Source organism: Varanus komodoensis, unplaced genomic scaffold (assembly GCF_004798865.1).
Source record: "Varanus komodoensis strain SLA01 unplaced genomic scaffold, ASM479886v1 scaffold71, whole genome shotgun sequence".
Lineage (NCBI taxonomy): Eukaryota > Metazoa > Chordata > Lepidosauria > Squamata > Varanidae > Varanus > Varanus komodoensis.
In genome coordinates, this window is record NW_025336360.1 from 446,597 (window position 1) to 466,481 (window position 19,885).

Here is a 19,885-nt window from a genome sequence, read left to right on the forward strand (position 1 = left end):
AGCTTCGGGGCGGCTTACAAACACAATAAAATACAAAAATAACAATATAACATTAAAATTAACAATATAAAATAAAATAAATAAAAAGATAAAAGATATAAAAAATATAAAAATATAAAAGACATCTCCGCAAAGACATTTTGTTTTATTGTTTCTTCTTCCTGCAGGGGCAGTCGAGTTGGAAAACTTACCATTAAAGAAAGATGCCTTGAAGGAATTGTTGCCGTTTGAAGTCAGAGCTGGTATGTATTGGGAAGGGCGCCTAAAGAGGAGGGTTTGTTTGTGCTTCCACAGTAGTCCACGGGCTAGCGGAGCATCTTACCAGAAAGATTCTTTTAGCGAGAGACTGGTTTTGGGTGGGCCTTAAAAGTAAATTGACTTTTGCGACAGCAACAGCATGAGTGCTCATTTTGCAACTGTGCTGTTTGCCCTGAATGTCCGTGCCTGCATGTGCGGCATATGCATGTCACAGCCTCGATCTTGGGCTCTGCAGGCGCTTGACAGGGATCCGCGAAATGCTCCCCGGGGATCCCACACCACTGAAGTGCCTGAACGAGCGTTCGCATTTGGGAGCTTCTGCTTGAGCGAGGAGCAGTGTATTGGGGAAATGTCTCCGTGTGTGCTGATGTTGTTCTCCTTGACAATTGTAGGCTTCATTGGCAAGATAACACTGCAGATACCGTTCTATCGTCCCCACATTGATCCCTGGGTGATCTCTGTGTCAAAATTGCACCTTATTGGCTCACCGGGAAAGCAAGAGGATTTTGATGAAGAAAGGGAGAGCCTCTTGGAAAGAGAAAGCAAGAAAGCAATTTTGTTAGCATTGGAACAAAAATGGAAAGTGAGTCATTTAGGAGCTTTTATGATGTGGGAAACGGATTGCATTGCAACCTCAGATCTGATTTCTTGTTCTGAACGTCTTGAGATCATCCAATTCTTTCTTCGAAAACAGAGGAAGTAGGTTGGCTTTTATTTGTAGGCTGCAAACAGAGCGTTAGTTTTACAGTTTTAAGAAGAAGTCAAGCACTTCAACTGAGCAGGGGCCTTCAGGGTGATTAAGTACCGCAGTTAAAATCCAGGAAGGAAAGGAAGATGCCTGTATAGCTTTATTTTGCCTTATTTCTCAAATGCGTCTCGCATTCTTTGAGGAACAGGTGTCTGTGGGTTGCTTGTACACATCGGGCACTTGCAGTTCCCGTTGCTCACGCATGTGGTGGAACAAGCGCATTCGTCTGGGGTATATGCAGTGCGTACACTTTTCTGTGCAGAGGTTGTATCCAAACTGGAGCACCGGCACCTGTGAAGCATCCGGCTTTAAGGCTTGGCGGGCAGCTTGGCTTTTTCTTCATCTCCTCCGCTGTGTGCTGAGCTTGTAGATGGTGGGTGCTTCCCAATATGGACGTTGCCAAGAGCAAAGGCCTTCTGTAGATCTTAATGGGCTGCTATTTTCTGATGGTGTCTCTCTCTACGATTCCTGCTCACTGTGCTTACTATAGAACTGTGGAATCTTTCCAAGATGATGAGTAGTTGGCTATTCTTTAAGGGCCTGCAAATGATCTGGCATTCTCGCTTTTTCTGAAGCTCAGCTCATTAAACCGTTCCCCAGTGGCGTCTCCTTCCTCTTCTTCCCACTCAAGATAGAAGCTTTTCCTCTCTCTCTTTTCAGAAAGAACGGGAACAGGTCGCAGAGTCCTACTGGTATTCAGTGACCGCTTCCGTTGTGGCAAGGATTGTCGAGAACATCGAAGTAAGCTGGCTGGATGGGCGGTCTTCTCCCTTGTTTTCTAAGATATTTATAGCCTCCTTCCCCCTGTCTGCAGCTCTTGGTGAGCTCAGGAAAAAAACTTCCACCCCTACGAATCTGGTCTCGAGTTGTCGTAACCAGTGCGGTGTGTAGAGGAGGAATCTTTCTGAGCAGGCGTGGATGACTGTGGGGTACCTAAGCAACAGATCCATCGCATTTGTGGACTACAACTTCCTAAAGTTCCTGCAACCCACATGTCACATTCCAGCCTTCTCTGTCTGTAGGCACAGTCACATCCCGGTTGTGTTGGGTGTGGCGTTGGTGCAAGACGCATGAACCGGTGTGCCAAAAGCAGAGGGGAAGGGTGGGAAGGCCGGATAGGAGAATTCGAAGAGGCAGAGAAGGAAGCTATGGGAGGAAGAGTTTATAATTTTGCTCACTGTGGCGGGTTTGTTACTTCCCCAGGTTTCTTTGGGCGCTGGAATGGGAGCCTACACAGGCCCGCAGTTATAATAAGGTTTACTGGTGAAACCCCTTTCCCAGTTCTGAGTGAGGGAGGAGAATTGGGGCTTGATGGGCTTGGAGAATGTGTGGGCCACTGTCCACAAGGGTGAGTTCACCGTTCATGCATTCTGAGGGACGGCAAAGAATGCTGCTGCTGGGAACACAAGGCATAATTGTATGCGGGAATGTAAACTGGTCATGTTTGGGGATCAACCAGCAGTCCCGGAATAAGATCATAATCTGTCTATGTGGTTAATACTTTTTAAAAAGTGCTTGGTGATTCACTGGCACCTGTGAATTTATTTCAGACAGACAGATTAAAAAGATCTCCCCCGCGTCTCACTTCTTTCTCCTCTTCAGTTAAATATTCAGGATGTCCACCTGAGGTTCGAAGATGGCATCACGAACCCTTCGCAGCCGTTTGCCTTCGGAGTCTGCATAAAAAATGTATCTGTGCAAAATGCGGTCAATGAGCCGGTGAGTATAAGCTCAGAGGGCGCAAGAGAATCGCACCAGCCAAGGTTTGTGTCCCGCTAAAGGCCGTGTGAAGGCGAAGAGTTTCCTGGATCTGCCATGCACATGGCTGGAATGTATTTGAGGGGAGGAGCAGTGCATTCTGGGAACGGGTGGGGTTGCAGGGTGCTTGGCTATTGAGCAGGAGGAGGGAAGTGTGGCAAGAGAATGTCCCGAGGTTAGATGTGCTAGATGTACGGCCCTCCTGTACTGCATGGTGGTTGCTCTGTAACCACCATGTGTTTTGTCCTTGCTCTTTATGAGAGTACAAGAAGCAGGTTCCTTGTCCAGGGAGGTGGTGGGAGGACTGGCCTGCAGGCTGGTCTCCCTTAAAAGTTACGGCGTTCAGCTGACGAGGCGCTGGCTCCTTCCAACACTGTTGGCATCCTAGAAGCCGCATCATGGACTTCTTTGGTGCTTGGCAAGTTACTCTGTGTGTTTGTGAAAGGGAGCAGGGCAGTAAGAGACAGAGTTTGACCGAGATTAAAGGTTAAATTGTCAGCCTTGATGCTGTTTTAATGTGTTTTAGTGATGTATTTTGTGTTGCTTTTTTTTTTTTTTATGTACTGTTGAGAACAGCCCAGAGAGCTTTGGCTGTTGGGAAATGCAGGAATTAAATAAGTGTTGTGAATACGCCTTCCCTCCCCGCTAGTGCTGCACTCAGGCTAAGGACATGGGTCATTCAGTGCAGTGTGGCAGGCCTGGATTGCGGTTCAGCGCCGTTCTTCTCGTTCAAAGGTGGAGGAGCTGATGAAGAAAAAGCAGCTGGATATCTCTGACTTCAGCATCTACTGGGACACCGACTGTGCTTTACTGGGAGACTTGCCACCTGGGGAGCTGCAGGTAGGAGCAGCCATTGCCTGTGCAGGACGTCGTGTTCGTCTGCCTGGAACTGACACGGTTATGAATTCCAGGAAGCCATGGACAGGAGCATGGAGAGCCGTGAGCACGACTACATCATGGAGCCCGTGCGCACCTCGGCCCTTCTCAAGAGGAACTGCTCCAAGGAGCCCTTAAGATCGCGCAACTCTCCCCGGCTTGAGTTTGATATCCAACTCGAGACCATTCCACTGAAACTTTCCCAGGTAAGAGCTGCTCAAGGCAGATGTTCTCCTCACAGAGTGTTTGCACGTGGAATCAATGTGGTGGATCACACTGTTGCTGCGCTCTGGGCAAGAAAGGATCTGGAGTTCGGAATGGGCAGTGAGGTGGCCAGGCTGGGTGACAACACCCCCTTCTTTAGGCTGGCCGAAAGAAAAAGGGACAGTGAGGCTTGTGGACAAGTATCGAGTGATGCACGCTGGAGAAGAAAGGGGGGAACACATTTCAGCTTCACTACGAGCTGGTCTGAGCTGGTGGTGGCACAACAAGAGACTTGGTTGTGGCGGAAAGCTGGATGACGCTGCCAGCTCAGTGTATGGGTGCCGTGGCACAGGCAGACTCCATAATTAGGAGAGGACTGAAACCAGCCCTACTAGACACCCTGAACAGTTATCCAAAGCTGGCTTGCCTTCTCCTGGCTTGCCTTCCTTCAGATGCACGTACTAATGCGTCATGCACATTGCTGAAATGAATGGACAATTCATGCCAGACGAGTTTCTAATGGTGGCACGTGGTCTTATTCACACAGACTCAGTACCGGCAGATCATGGACTTCTTGAAGGAGCTGGAACGGAAGGAGCGGCAGGTCAAGTTCAGAAGGTGGAAGCCGAAGGTCACGGTCACTGCTAAGTACGGCCTCTTTTTTCCTGGCCAGATGTTCAGTTCTGAATCCCAAGGAGGTGCTGTTGATGCGAGAACGTGTCTTTGAGCTGCAGATTAAATTTGTACTTCACTGTAGATTATTCTGGCCATTGCTTGTAATTCAGAACTAAAATTTGGGGGAGGTCTGCTGTTTTCATATTCTTATCCTGACCGTATAGGCAGGATGCTGCTTCTCTCTGGTTTTGCCACACCCGTGAACTCAAACCATCGGGCCATGGCACTGCGGACGTGCGGCTGCTAAATTGGATTAAATCTCCAGTGGCCAGGAGGAACGGTTCTGTTGAGGGTTCTGTTTGCCATCCATCAGGGCTACAGAGAGAGCTGCTTTGGGGTGCAGGGGCAGAGTGGAAGGCGAGATATTTGCCCTTTCTTCCTCCTGAAACCTCCCCTCGTTGGGCCACATGGGTCGAGGCAGGGCTACACAATGGGGCTGGTTTGTTTATTTATTATGAGCTTTCATAGGCTGTCCACTACAAGTGTCTCAGGACAGCTTACAAGAAAAAGAAAAAAACCCCAAAATATATAATAAAACAAGGCACTGCATCCAACCTCAATAATAAAAACCCAGAATAAAACCAAATTGATCATTAAAATCAGGGGGAAATAACAAGGGTTGGGTGGTCCTGGCATGTGGGAAGGGGAAAAGTCCACTTCCTCCACTTTTCCGAATATGGGGGGATGGAGGGAATGCCCACCCCAGCATTTAGACGCACAGGCCTTGCTGGGTCCTTGGAGCCCGGGGGCCAGTGTTTGAGGCTCCCGTGCTCTTTTGTGCAGGTCGGTGGGGAGAGCAGGGGAATCCACTGCCTTACATTTCGTGGGAGAATTCCCCTGTTTTTACTTGTGTTTTTACTGGTACTTTTTTCAGAACTCTTTTAAAAATGTCTTTCAACGCTTTGTCTGTTGGATGTCCCCGAATCGTTCTCCTTGTTGTTGTCACACTCTCTGACATCAAAAGAAATGGTTATTTTCCATCGCAGCCTCCTCTTCCTCCAGTCCTTTCTTTCCCATTGCTCGCTGGCTCCCAGATAGTTCTGGAGCAGCCGGTCCTGCTTCCTTTTTGAGACACGGAATGACCACGGCTTTGGTCACTGTCACTCCAGGCCATGTGCACCTTTTTTTCACCCCAAACAGCTTTTTGCAGGAAGCACAGCACTATATTTATTTATTTAAAACATTTCTATGCCGCCCCCATCGCAACAAAGCCTCGGGGCGGCTCACAAAAAACAAAAACAAACAAACAAAAACATTTATAATCCTTCTGCCCAGCTTGGTGTTCTCCAATAACAGCAGCTGTTCTTGTGGATTGTGAAGAGGGCGCCCAGATGAAGCATCAGAATGAGCAGGATTTGTTTCTTCCCTCTGGAGATGCTTTGGGCTTTCTGTTTGGCTAAGGATCCACAATACCTGTGGTCCCATATTTATCTTTCTCCAAGAAGCTTAGGGGATGACTCTGGGACAGTCTTAGCTACATGGCTGAGTGAGGATTGGAATCCCGCCGGCTCCAGTCCTGGCCCAGACTTCCTCCCGCCTGGTCCTCTCCTGAAGTTGGACTGGGGGATTGCTCAGACCCAGCCAGGCTGGCCTCCATTCACCATTACTGGGGGTTGTCGTCCCAAACATCTCAAAGGGACCAAGTACGAATTGGCGACACAGCGCATCTTTTTTTCTTTATCACAAGCGCAGAAGAAGAATTTGGATTGAAGTCCACAATGCCTGGGAAGTTGGCACAACCCACTGCTGCCGGCTGCTGCTATCACAGCACTTAAGGCTGCTGTATTTCTCACCTTTCTGGATTGTACCTTAGCCTGGCTATAATTACAAAGTGGAAATGCATCTGCTTTTCATTTTGCAGCTGCCGAGAATGGTGGCGTTTTGCTCTGAATGCCCACATTTCAGAGATCAGAGAGAAGAGGGGGCGTTCATCCTGGGAGTTTGTGTTGCATCGGGCCCGAGATGCTGTATCGTACACAGACATTTATTACAAGAAGCTGAGAGAAGTGCCACTGTCTGAGGAGGAGCAGGTAAGTCGCAGGGGCGATACCTACTGTGTTAGGTGACGATAAATAGCTTCAAATTGTAGCATTTGTGGGCGAAGTGTTCTTTCCGTTCGAAATCAGCTTTTGAACTCACCTTTGTTTGAGATATTTTTGCTTGCAAGATGTTTGCTTGCGTGAATGAAATATTCAGTTTGTTATAAGTAATGCAGACCCGAACTGTTGCAAATTAACACGTCCAGTGCCAAAATTATGTTCTCAGAGGAATCAAAATTCTCCCTGTGCACACACACACTAACTTTGCTTGCAGTTGGATTGGCTGCTGGTTCAATGTCACTTTTAAACCTAGTTCTTCGGATTGTTGTGAGGATAAATTGGAGAAGAAGAGTAAGCAACCTGCCTTGGATTCCTATACAATGAGTTCATTATTTATAAAAAATAATGAATTTTTTTCTGTTTGGCTAGGATTATTAGTCAATTAGATCTTGGCTACTTTAATTGTTCTTGCTTAGTAGTATTTTGACTCTAGTCCTTTGAGTGCCTGAAGCATTTACAAATCACAAGGACTGCAAACCTAAAAGGAAAGCAGCCAGCTTTGTCTAAAGAAGCACCAGCATCCCATGTTCTTTTCCCGCAGGGCAATTGGCACTCTGTGTTCCCCAGGGACGGGAGCACAGAGAAGCTGTAAAATGAATTCAGGTGGGGACAGGACAGCATTCCGAATGGACTTAATGAATGGGCAGGATGGATAGACTGAAAAGGCAGTGGGACTTTACAGAGCTTGCAAAAGGAAAATCTTTTCCCCTCTCCTCACTTTCATTTGCCCCCAATTATAGTTCCTTGTGGCTTGGAAACATTTGCACAGGGTGTCTGCCTTTATGGGTGCACAGTGGCCCGGTTTGCTCACGCTGACTGCTTGCATTCCTTGTGTATTATTAGCATTGGCCTAGTTTTGATATAACTTTCCTCAGGTTTGTTAGGTTGACATCTGCACGAACCTTTTGTTCTGCTGTGCTTTTCTCTCTCTGCTCCCTTCTTTGCATGCTGCAGTGAAGGACAGGATTAACCATACGTTCCAATTATATTAAACTTGGGAGTTCTCAGGACCTGAAAGTATGGCTCTGAAGCTTGTTTCAGGTCCTGGTAAACACAGCCTACGAGGGACAGGGTATTGCAAAGCTCCAGGGTCGACTCACGCAGGGCTGAGTTCACTGCATCCAAGCCAGGCTGCTGCTTTCTCCACGTGGGATCGATGCTGTGCTTTCCAGGGACGATTCTTGCCGTGTCTACATTTAGGATAAGGGTTGAGGAGAAGTCTTATGCATGGTTAAACAGATTAAAGTCCCACAGTTGCCAGCATTTCCCAGTCTTAACCATTTACCAAAGTTTCTCTTTCTCCGTGTAGAGAGAGATGGAGCGCATTGAGGATGAACAAACAGTCGAGGAGCTGAAAATCTTGCGCGAGGTTGTTTTCAACAGATTTTGGGAACTGGCTGAGGTGAGAAAACTGAGGAAATTCAAGGTTTAGTATCTCCTACTGGTTTGGTGCTATTTCTTAATGACTAAAAGAAACACATAATGTAAAAGAAGTGGGCAGCCTACCTGGATAGAATTAGGAAATGTGACCCATGAACATGAAAAAATCCAGAATTGATAATTTCGTAAATATAAAGTTTTAATCTCATCTCTGCAGTAAAGTGTACAGTGTGACAAAGACAACAGCGTAACACTAGTAGGCGGCGAGAGTCAAACGTATCCACATTCTCAGTCTAAGGATGTATGGATTTTGCTAAATCCATTCCAGCTGTGTTTCACAGATTCCCCGGGGACTTGCTGTTCCATCATCCACTCACTGATGGAATGTGTGTCGTAATGTTTTGGGAACAAAAATAGGTTTGTTCCGGTTTGCAAATGTGCACTCGAGCAAATCCACTCCCAACATTACAAGCAAAAGGTTGGCGAGTTTATGTGACTTGGAAAAAGCTGGTCTGGCAAGGAATCCACATCTTGGATGCCTATAAAACCGAGCTCATTGGATGCCATCATGGATTTCTTTGGCATCCTAATACAGGGTAATGGCTGCCCTGTGCAAATAATATATTTAACCCGTAATCAAAAACTCAGGATGTTTCCTGTTCAGATCCCAGCCAATCAGCCTTGTCTTTCTACAGTGGGCCAGTCCAGTCCCTCACAAGACACTTTGCTGGCAACTTTTATATTTTTTTGCATTACCACATTCCATGGCTGCTCAGCATTCTCAGACCTCACTGGGCAGTCTGTGTTGCTTTCTTTTCCTTGAGCTTTTTTTAGCCCTTCCACAAACTTTGAGGCTCCACTGAGTATGCGAATGCATCCATTTTTTTTGGCAGTCCTGTTTTAGGATTCTTTTTCTAGAAGTACTTATTTATTATATTATATTTTATTTTATTTTATTTATTTAAAACATTTATATCCCGTCCTACATGAGAAAAACGTCCCAGGGCGGCTTACAAAATTATAACAATTAGTAACTACAACAAATAATAACAAAAGTTGTAACAGTTAGTAACTACAGCAAATGACCGCCGTAAACAACAAAAACATAATACCAAATCAGAAACAAAAGCAAAAAAAAAGTGACTGTGGATGTTAAACCCAATTAAAATTTCTAATTCTTAAAAGGATGGGTAAATCAAAAGGGAGTGATAGTACTTCCCACCTTTGTTCATTGTTGGAGTGATAGCCTTTGTTCATGAAGCTGGATTGATCAACATTGACAAACATTTCCTGCAGATGTTGCCTTGCATTTCGCATCAAGAGGGTAAAAAAGTAGCAAGCTTTTTCACCTTCCGTCTTTCTTCATCAATGTCCCTATTTCAAACAGAGCATTAAGGAGCCCTTATCGGATGCTTTGGCGGGAATGTCGGAAGCTGAACCGGAGTCCCACAGCAGCACCGGGATGCTGCAGTACCTCCAGTCCTGGTTCCCGGGGTGGGGCGGCTGGTACGGCGAGTCTAAGGAAGCCCTGGAGAAGGACACGTTTGAAGGGCTGCTTTCGGAAGCACCCGAGCAGTGGAGGCCAGAAGACGTCACTGGTATGGAACACTCAGCTTGGACTCTCTCGAAGAGCAGGGTGGTGGTAGGTTGTCCCTGCAGGACGTGGTGCTGAAGTCCCATCTAGGACAGGCGTAGCCTATGGAAGGGGTTCTCTTTCCTTACCCCAAAAAGGTCTGCTCTGTGTCTTGGTTAAGCTCCTTAAGCGAAGACCAAACCCCGCTAGCCTCTCTCCATCTCAGACGTGCCAATTAAAGGGAGAAGGCTTACCTGGCTGAGGTCATCCTGGATTTGGGATGGTGATCAGGAGCCACACCTCACGCGCTGGCTGAGCGTTACAGAGGCCTTGTTGAAGGGCAAAGGCGCTTCTGCCGGTCCGGCAGGTGGGACGTTCCTCATAGGAGCAGCAAGATGCTCAGGTGCCTTCAAACATCCCTGCGAAGGTCAGAGGCAGTGTGCACAGCAGCCCGGGCGACCCCAGTGTAAGGTTCCTTATGGAAGGGTGTTGTTATTCTTAGTCGCGAAGTCGTGTCCAACCCATTGCGACCCCATGGACAACACTCCCCCAGGCCTTCCTGTCCTCCACCATCCCCCGGAGTCCAGCTAAGCTCATGCCGACTGCCCCAGTGACCCCATCCAGCCACCTCATCCTCTGCCGCCCCCTCCTCCTTCTGCCGTCAATCGTTCCCAGCATCAGGCTCTTCTCCAGGGAGTCCTTCCTTCTCATATGAAAGGGTAAGGGAACCCTTGTCCAGTTCAGCGCTGCATTTCCTTGTGGGGCTGCGTACCTGTGATGGGTGTGACTGAAGGCGGTGTCACTCGCCACAGTTGTGCTGGGATCTCCCTCCCTCACACACACACACACACACACACTCCCTTTCTCTCTTTCCTCCTTGCTCCCTACCCAGCAGGTGATCAGAGAATGGGCAGGTTGCTCTTTCCAGAGGCCTTGATTTGCAGGGGCCTTTCAGTTTCCCCTGAGAGCCGCAGGTTGTTCGCGTCACAGTTTTGATGTGAACAAGGACCGGCATTTTGATCCGCTTCTCCGGGGCGGCACCGAGCAGCCCGTAAACTTCAGTTGCACCCGAAGGCACGCTGCCACCTCTCGATAGAAGGAAGCGAGGCAGAGACAGAAACGGGCCCCTCCGTTTTCTTTAGAGGTCGAGCCTGCACCTCGTGTGCGTTTTGCGTGCTGCAAGTCACTTACTTTTAATGGGAAACAGAGAATCAGAGACGCGCATTCCAGCCTGTGTGCATGCGTGGTCCTTTACTGGAAGGCCATTATTCCTCCGTGCACAGTGAGGGATGGTTGCTGAAAGTGACTCTCTCTGAAGGGCACCAACTCGTCCTTCCCCCCTCTGCCCCGTTTGCTGCTCCCCTGCCCCCTCCTGACTGGGAAGATGATTGTGCCCTCCGCAGCTACGGGAAAATCGGGAACGTGGTAGGCAAGCAAAGGCCCCCTCCCTGCATCAGCCTCCACGAGAGGTGGGATCCGGTGGTCTGCCTGGAAGAAGTCCAGTGGGGATCCTAAGCCTCCTGTCAGTATGAACGGTGGCACTTATTTCTGTGCAGCGGAAGCCTGTCCTCCTCGCCAGAGAGGGACTCGCTTCCTTGTGAGGAAACAGGAATACTGCGCAATTAATCCTGGCCGTTAAAAGTGGGTTCCGCTGCGGTGCTCCAGCTCAGCTTAAGGCTACAATCCTGCACTCTCCTACTCTCTGCTGAACTTTGGCAGCCTTGTTTTCAAATGTCCATTCGTGTTTTTCAACTTACACAGTTTCCTCTCATTGCACTAGGTGCCGACGAACTGTTTGACCCGGCAGCCGATGTCTCCGACATAAATACCTTCACCAAGAGGGATCACGTCTTTGCCAAGTTAAATCTCCGGTTGCAGGGTGGCTCCGTCACCTTGCTGCATGCAGAAAAGCGGGCCCTGTGGGCCCCTGGGAGGGCTTTCATGCAGCTGGAATTTTCAGGTATGGACGGGAAAGCCTTCTTGTCTCTCCTAGAGCTTTGCTTCTTTCGCCATCTCACTGTGGCCGCAAGGAACGCCTTTTCCCCCGCATGCCCTCCCGCCCCCTAAGATCAGCGGCCGAGGCCCTCCTCCAGGAACCCTCTTTGAAAGAGGTCGGGAGACAGAGTACTCGGAGGAGGGCCTTCTCTGTGGTGATGCCCCGACTGTGGACTCTCCCTCCCCAGAGAGGTCTGCCTGGCGCTGTCATTGTATGCTTCTTGGCGCCAGGTCAAGACCTTTTAATTTGATCAATATTTTGACATCAACCAATTTTAATTGTATATGCTGTATCTAATTTATTTTAAATATGTCAGTTCAGTTTGCTGCTCAGTTTGTGGAATAGCTAATTTATTTTGTTTAGGATTTAGAATAATTCTGTAAGCTGTTCAGAGATGACAGTGATAGACGGCCTATAAATTTCCTAAATAAATAAATGACGCTTCCTGTTGGGTGAGATATCCATGGGCTCCTTTTCATCACCACATCCGTCCCGAATTGCTCCACCCAGCTTAAGATATTTGAAAACCCTTTGTTTGATTTGTTAAATTGTGGCGCTTGTGCTGCTTCACGTTGGCCCTGCCAAGTCTTGCTGATCTGCTCCTTCCTTGTTGTCATGACACTTTTTGCCAAGGCGTAATTGGTTCAGCTGAACATATGCAAACCAGCAGATGGAAGCGGTGCCATTTCCCCCATCCACCAAATTCCTTTGTTTAGAAGGAGCCTATATCCAGCAGGTTTACTTGTCATCTGCTGCTAAAGGAAATGACATAACAATCAATCGATCAATCAATCCTTCATTCAATTTTATTACATCATAGACCCACATAAGCCCATGTGAGTCAACATAAATTAAAACAAGTAATTTTTCTTCCACTACAATTAAAATGAGAATTAAAATGCATTAAAAACAAGGTGACAAGTAACAAATACAAACCTCTCTGTCTCTCGCTCTCTCTCATTTTATATATATGTGTGTGTCACATACATAAAACACATCATGCCACAAACATGATAAAACATAGCAATAAGATAACCATAGCTATAATCTGCTGTCCTTAATTTATTTGTTTATTTAGTAAACTTCTATGCCGCCCCATTCGCCGAAGCCTCGGGGCGGCTTACAACAATAAATAAATACATATAATCATATAAAAACAATATAATTGGAAACTCCCTGGCCAAAGATATAAAATCAATAAATAAGCTAACAATTAAAATGCTGTTTAAATAAAAAGATCTTGGCCTGGTGCCGAAAAACATATAACGACGGCGCCAGGCGGACCTCTCTGGGGAGCGCGTTCCATAGATTTATCGTCATCTTTCTACCACAGATAGCAGAGGCACAAAAATGAGCTACCTTATACGTAATTTGGGAATCCCAGTCTGATCGTAAATGAAGTGCCTCAGACCTTCCTGTTTTTACTTTTGGGAAGAACAGGAGTAGCAGAATCTCTGTAAACCATGATAAAAAGGGCAGTGAAGTAACAACTCGAGCTGCCTGTTCCACCCTTCCCTTGCCACGTGGGCGTAGTCACTCTTGGAGAGGAAACGACCCGTAGAAGCCATTCTTGTATCTCTGTTTTAACTTGGTCCTTTGGGGGGATGTGGGGGCAAGGAATACTACATCGATGAGAAAGCAAAAGGGCTGCCAGGAAAAAAATATACTTCCTGCTTTGCATCCAGCATTGGAATGTGTCTTTCTCTCCCTTCTCTGTCATCCCTCAGCAGGGCAATATTTATCTTCTGAAGGCTGGCAAATCCTGCAGGCTCGTTTGCGAGGCTGGCTCAGCAGCCTTGGCAGTTGCGCTGGGTGCCCCTCCTGCAGTGCCAGATGCAGGAGAAGTGGCTAGGATCCTCAGCGCGTCGAAGATGGATTGAGGTCCTTGTGGCTGACCTTTCATAGCTGGACTTGTATCGACTGGCCAGCAAAATAGCTCAGCCCAGACTGCCCCCCGCCACTCAATTGCGCAGGAGTTTCCCCCTGTAAGTTCATCTGGGGTGACATGATTTGCATGTAAGGTATAGAAGCTATAAGACCCCGGCCCATTAGGGGCAGCTTAATTACTGCCTGGATGTGATGGTGGTGCTGCTAATAAAAATAGGATCTGCTTTTTGTAAAAAAACAAAAAACAAAAATCCAACCCCAGAGTGCCTTAAAACACAGCATCAATTAAAATAAAGAGAATTCAGCAACAATAGTCGCCCATCCCAAAGCCTCAGTGGAAGACAAGTCCCTTATCTGCCTTTGGGAAGAGAATCGGAAGTGGGAGCGTGCAACCTTTTTGAAAGAGAGCAATCCCAGGCACTGTAGATCTTACGGACGCCAGTCTGGCCTCCAGGTAGGTAGAACTTGAAGCCGGGCTTCTCTCGTAGATCTCGGTGGCCGTGCAGGGACAGCTAGGATAACTCTGAAGGAGAAAAATGTGCCACTTGAGAATCAGAGGTAAGAGTCCTTTGGCTCCAGACAGCTAAAATTTCCATTTCAAAATCAGCACATGGTTGGGCTTTCTGTTTTCTTTTGCAGGAGTGACCATCTTGGCCGAAACGCTTCCTCGCAGGAATTCCTCCCTGTTCAAGGTTCAGCTTGGCAGCCTGTTCCTACGCGATTTAGCAACCGAAGGAACCATCTTTCCTGTCCTTGTCTTCCCCAACCCAGTACGTTGAATCACGTCACAGTGTATACCTTTTTGGATTTCAGTAATTAAAGCCGTTGCTTGTTGAAGAGATCTTGTGTCTGCTCGTAACTGTGTGGTGCAGTGGCAGCAACACAAATTAGTGCGTTGACTATCTGTGTCCCTCACAACTCTGGGAACCCCTCCCCTTGTCACGTTTCCGTCTGTGTGGGCAGGGATGTTGAAAAAGAAACTCTTCCCAAGCTGATGACGCCTAGAGAGGAAGCTTGGCTAGTCTGTTGCAGCTGCAGCAACAATTGGGACATCTTAAATACAAATGGACGTATTCTAACATGGAGTCCACCATCTGATGCATTATACCATTCTAAGGCCACCAGTCTCCCTTCTACTGAAAAATCAGTTTTCCTCTGCCCTCTGCAGGGGAAGCTGAAAGAAATTAGATTAGGCAAGATTTATTTGAGAGATGCGTTTGCTGGGGCCTCGTCACATGGCTCCCAGCCTGGACAAATGTCTTGTTGGTTCTCTAACGGCAGGATCAGTGCAATTGTGCCTTTGAAAACAGCATCCCCGAAAAAGCTCTTCTCTAAGTCCATTAGCCGTTTCTTATTTAAGAAACCCAATGCTATTAGCCAGATGGATGGGTTTCAGCCTCAGCAATATTCAAACGCTAAATAGCTTGGCTGCGTATAGAAGATGTGTTGGTTTGGCTCTGGCAAACTGCTTGGAGACTGATTTCTTTCCCATAATTCTCCGAAAGCCAGTTCATCTTCTGCCAAGGAATTTAATTCTGTTCCTTACAGGGGGGTTGAGAATCTCAGCGATTTCTCTTAAGCCCAAGAGATTGCAAAGTGGCAATAGGCATTATTTATATAAAAGGGTTTTCCCTTTGCCCTTGGCTTGTGAGATGAGTTTTTGTTGGAATTAAGTCCCATTGATTTCAAGGGGACTTGCTGTCGTCTGTTTGTTTTAGAATTCCAGCTGTCATTACTGGAATTTTACTTTGTCACTGGTTGTATCGTCGGGCAGCCCTACGAGGGGTCTTCAAAAAGTTTCCACACGTTTATATTTTATATTGTATAAATGTATTTTGATTTTTTTTTTGCCGATGGCATTAAAAAGTTGGTATGATGCTGGGAAAAATGCATCACAAAGGAAGATGAATATGTAGAAAAGTGATGTAAGTTGTTTTTGATATTCTTAATAAATAGAGTTTTAAAAAGTGTGGAAGCTTTTTGAAGAACCCTTGTATATAAAGAAGACTGAAATTACAACAAAATGGAGGAGGGTGGTTTTGTATGTGTATATGTAGTATTAAATTAGTGAGATACGTAACAATTTATTTTTGTTCCGTTTAGCAAAAAGAAGTGGGCTGCGCATCATCCATTGGTCTCCAGACATCTTCTGACACGAGTAACCAAAGTTCCGGTAATATTTTCATTTTTAGCTACAATTTAAATCCACCCCTTCATCGATACCAGTCCCTTGACTTTAAAAACGACACCCCTTTGGTTAAAGTATATTGATGTCATTTTTTAATAATGAATCCTTCTATTGCTTAAGCTGGTTGCATCGTTTTCCCCTATTGGCCGTCCACTCATGCCAGTGGCATCGTTCGCTGACATTTGCTGTGCTTGGCTTTGGTGTCACAGGTCCGGCTGTCCCAGTGTTTGAGATGCTGTACGAGCAAAACCCAGTTCGCAGCAGTTTTGAACGACGCCTGGAAGTCCGCACTCAACCCCTGAATATTATTTACAACCCACAAGCCATTAAGAAAGTCGCCGATTTTTTCTACAAAGGAAGGGTTCATACTTCAGGTTAGCGCTTTTAATACGTTTCTTCACACTTAGCATGCTAAAGCAGCGATAGACGATTGCTCTTGTGCTGTGCACAGGGTCCAGAAAGCACTCAGTTGGTATTTTTCATAAGCAGGTGGTGCAATTCACAACCATGTGCTGAGGGCCACTTGATCAGGATAGCCTCCATCCGCTGCAGAAAGTTAGTTGTTGTTAGTCGCAAAGTCGTGTCCAACCCATCGTGACCCCTTGGACAACATTCCTCCAGGCCTCCCTGTCCTCCACCATCCCCCGGAGTCCACCCAAGCCCACTCCCACCACCCCAGTGACCCCATCCAGCCACCTCATCCTCTGCCGTCCCCTTCTTCTTTTGCCCTCAATTGTTCCCAGCATCAGGCTCTTCTCCAGGGAGTCCTTCCTTCTCAAAAGGTGGCCAAAGTATTTGAGCTTCATCTTCAGCATCTGGCCTTCCAAGGAGCAGTCAGGGTCGATCTCCTGTAGGACAGACCGGTTTGATTTCCTTGCTGTCCAAGGGACTTGCAGGAGTCTCCTCCAGCATCACAATTCAAAGGCCTCAGTCCTTTGGCGCTCAGCCTTCCTTATGGTCCAGCTTTCACAGCCATACATTGCAACTGGGAAAACCATAGCCTTGACTATACGCACTTTTGTTGGCAGGGTGATGTCTCTGCTTTATAGCCTGCTGTCTAGATTTGCCATAGCTTTCCTCCCCAGGAGCAAGCGTCTTTTAATTTCTTGGCTGCAGTCCCCATCTGCAGTGATCTTGGAGCCCAGGAAAATAAAATCTGTCACTACCTCCATTTCTTCCCCATCTATTTGCCAGGAAGTGAGAGAACCGGATGCCGTGATCTTAGTTTTCTTAATGTTGAGTTTCAAGTCAACTTTTGCCCTCTCCTCCTTCCCCCGCATCAAGAGGCTCTTTAGTTCCTCTTCACTTTCTGCCGTGAGAGTGGTATCATCTGCATATCTGAGGCTGTTGATATGCAGAAAATCAGTGCATCCCAGGAAATGCAGCATTCCCATCTGTGGGATGAAAAGCTGCAGGCGGCTCGTGGACTGCCTCCACAAAGAGCGCTGGAAGAGCCCTTCTTCCTCCTGCCTTGAGTGTGGGCCTCCCAGGAGGCATCTGGAAGCATCAGAAGCCGTCTGCTGGACCAGAGAAGCCTTTGATCTGGCCCTGCAGAGTTCGTGCTTGTGACCATCTTAAAATGACACCGCTTAACCTGTGAAGCGATTGCTCTGCAGTGCCCCGGGCGGTGCTTGTTTCCGGCTGCAGCAGGGCAAGTGAGTTAAGTTTTATTCAGGAAACATGGTAGTACCCATTAAGAATCTAGAGTCATTTGAAGGTACATTTTAAAATTTTTATTTGCACCATTCATAGACGTATGTATTTGTTAGATTTAGCTCCCACCTTGTTGCTTACAAAGAACTCAGGGCAGCTTACAAAATTCTCCTCCTCCTCCTCCTCATCTTCTCCCCACAACGACAGCCCTGTGAGGCGGGTTGGGCTGAGAGTCTGTGACTGGCCCAAAGTCACCCAGGGGGCTCCATGGCTGAGCAGGACTCCAAGCATTAGGGCCACTTTGCACAGTCGTTGCAGCTGCTGCCCAGGTTTGTCCTGCACCTGAGAGTTGCAGTGGTCGCGTGGACCAGGTCACCACCTGGTCGACGAGTGCATGTGCTGAGGCATGCCAAACAGACGTCCGCCTTGAAGCCTGCAGAGATGGCGACTCTCCCCTAATAATTCCTTCCAGTATCATGACATTTCTTGCAGCGAAGTCCAGAAATTGCTGTAACTTCAGTGCTGCCGGGTTGGAAGCTTGCTATTCAGCCATCCTTGCCCACTTGGTTTTAACTGTTGAAACACTGAATGAAAATAAAGTGGTCTGGTGAAAAGGAAGCGTAGTGTTTAGTTCTAAGATGTGTGCCTGAAATTGGCAAGCGTAGTATTGCCAACATCCTGGTAGGAGCCACACAGAAGATGGAAGGGATTTTCCGAGTGGAGAGGTCCCATTAAAAGTTCTCTAATGTCTGAAGTCATTTGGAGCCCTCAGTGAACTGCGTTTCTCTTCAGCACTTCAGAATGGGAATTGTGACTCTTTTGTAACAGTGGCTGGGAAAATGTTTTCCCTAAAACAGAGTATTAACTGTTAAGGAACAGTCAGCCCAATTTGTCAGTTTGAAGTATTCCCCTGATTAGAGAGAGGTACTTCTTCTGAATTTGACTTTAAGTTCGGAATAGAAGCAAAGTTAATTTTCTGTGTTGCTTCTGGATATCAAACTGATTCCAGTGTTATTTTTCTGTCTGATCCAATATTTGCAAGCGGAATATCGCTTCAACGTTTGTCTCTCTTGGCGCAGGTTTCGGGTGTCAGTCGGCGCTGGAGCTGAGAGTGGCCGAAGCTGCTAGAAGACAGTACAACAAGCTCAAAATGCAGACCAAAGCTGAGATCAGGCAAACCATTGATCGCTTGCTCGTAGGGGAGTTCATTGTAAGTCTACTGGAAAGAAGGGTGACTTTTTATTTTTGGCTTTGCGCAAGACCACATGATGTTAGCTCAATGTAATACCAGCCCTGAAGAGGAAGGCCCAAGAGGCAAGCAGCCTTGGGCCTTCAGAGGCTTTTGGACTGCAGCACCCGAATTCCCAGCCAGTGGCCCTGCGGGATGGGAATTGTGGGCATTGTGGTCTAAGTGCCTCTGAAGGCCAACAGGTTGTGGGAGGCTGCTATAGGCGGCAGGAAAGGGATGGATGCTCTTTAAAATTACACACATCCTGTGACTTGGGGTCAGTCAGAGGCACTCAGCCCAGCCTACCTCACAGGGTTGTTTTTGCGGGGATAAGGTGGAGAGAAGGCTGTTGTGGGGATATGATGGAGAGCAGCTTTGAGTTCTTAAAATTAAGAAAAAGAGAAGTGGGGTATAAAACTAATAAATGTTAAAGTATTTCATGGCAAAGACATCAAGGGTTCTATAAACTAAGCTATCTGGCTCATTGTTGGTTAGACTCAGATTGGTGGTTTTCAGGGATTGGTAGCCATTTTTGGAGAGCTTGCTTGTTCTTGTCTTGCAGGGCAGGGAGCATTTGCTGGGAGCGGGTTTATTTATGCCACGCCGTGCTGCAGCACTTGCTGGCGGGTACATGTGCCCATTTTGAAAATTTATTATTTATTTATTTAGCAAACTTATATACCACCTCGTTCACCGAATCCTCAGGGCGGCTTACAAACATAAATAAATAAATATCATTAATGCGATTATATAAAGTCGGAGATATCCTGGCCAAAATTGTTAAAAACCAATAAATAAAATCAACAGTTAAAATGAGGTTTAAATAAAAAGGTCTTGGCCTGGTGCCGAAAAGCAAATAACGACGGCGCCAGGCGGACCTCTCTGGGGAGTGCATTCCACAGGTTGGGCGCCACCGCAGAGAAGGTCCTCCTCCGGGTACTCTCCCTCCTAATAGGTTTCACGGAGGGTTCCCAGAGAAGGGCCTCCTCTGCCGATCTCGGGGGGGGGTAGGAGGGCAGATAGGGACGCAAGTGCTCCTTTAGGTAACCAGGTCCCAAGCCGCTGAGGGCTTTATAGGTGATAAGCAACACCTTGAACTGGGCCCGCACTTCGGTGGGGAGCCAGTGGAGCTGACGGAGGACTGGGGTCATGTGAGCACAACGCCCCGTCCCCGTCCGCAGCCTGGCCGCTCTGTTCTGCACCATCTGAAGTATCCGGACCGTCTGCAAGGGCGGCCCCGCGTGGAGCCTGGTTGCAGCTTGTTGTGTCCTGCGATGGGGTTTGCGAGAGGCAAGTGATAGCCAGACAGCGAATGTTCAAATCTCATCTGGCATGAGCCGCAGCGCCCCATGGCTTGAATAA

At 47.4% G+C, this 19,885-nt stretch overlaps 1 protein-coding gene across 10 annotated transcripts in view; it reads left to right on the plus strand.

Annotated features, from left to right (window-relative positions):
- Positions 1–19,885, plus strand: part of VPS13D (vacuolar protein sorting 13 homolog D) — a 139,047-nt gene that overhangs the window by 6,062 nt on the left and 113,100 nt on the right. For 9 of the 10 annotated variants that reach the window (XR_006416824.1, XM_044452261.1, XM_044452254.1 and 6 more), the window contains exons 4-18: positions 168–242; positions 651–841; positions 1,667–1,747; positions 2,609–2,725; positions 3,500–3,604; positions 3,676–3,846; positions 4,392–4,492; positions 6,381–6,549; positions 7,928–8,020; positions 9,386–9,596; positions 11,352–11,531; positions 14,094–14,224; positions 15,558–15,627; positions 15,852–16,016; positions 18,375–18,505. Coding sequence is in view for 9 of the 10 variants with exons in the window: in XM_044452261.1 (XP_044308196.1) it covers positions 168–242; positions 651–841; positions 1,667–1,747; positions 2,609–2,725; positions 3,500–3,604; positions 3,676–3,846; positions 4,392–4,492; positions 6,381–6,549; positions 7,928–8,020; positions 9,386–9,596; positions 11,352–11,531; positions 14,094–14,224; positions 15,558–15,627; positions 15,852–16,016; positions 18,375–18,505 (1,991 nt within the window). In the remaining variant the exon portion in view is untranslated. Of the gene's footprint in view, positions 1–167; positions 243–650; positions 842–1,666; positions 1,748–2,608; positions 2,726–3,499; positions 3,605–3,675; positions 3,847–4,391; positions 4,493–6,380; positions 6,550–7,927; positions 8,021–9,385; positions 9,597–11,351; positions 11,532–14,093; positions 14,225–15,557; positions 15,628–15,851; positions 16,017–18,374; positions 18,506–19,885 lie in introns of those variants that run through there. The other variant, XM_044452263.1, reaches the window with a different exon arrangement.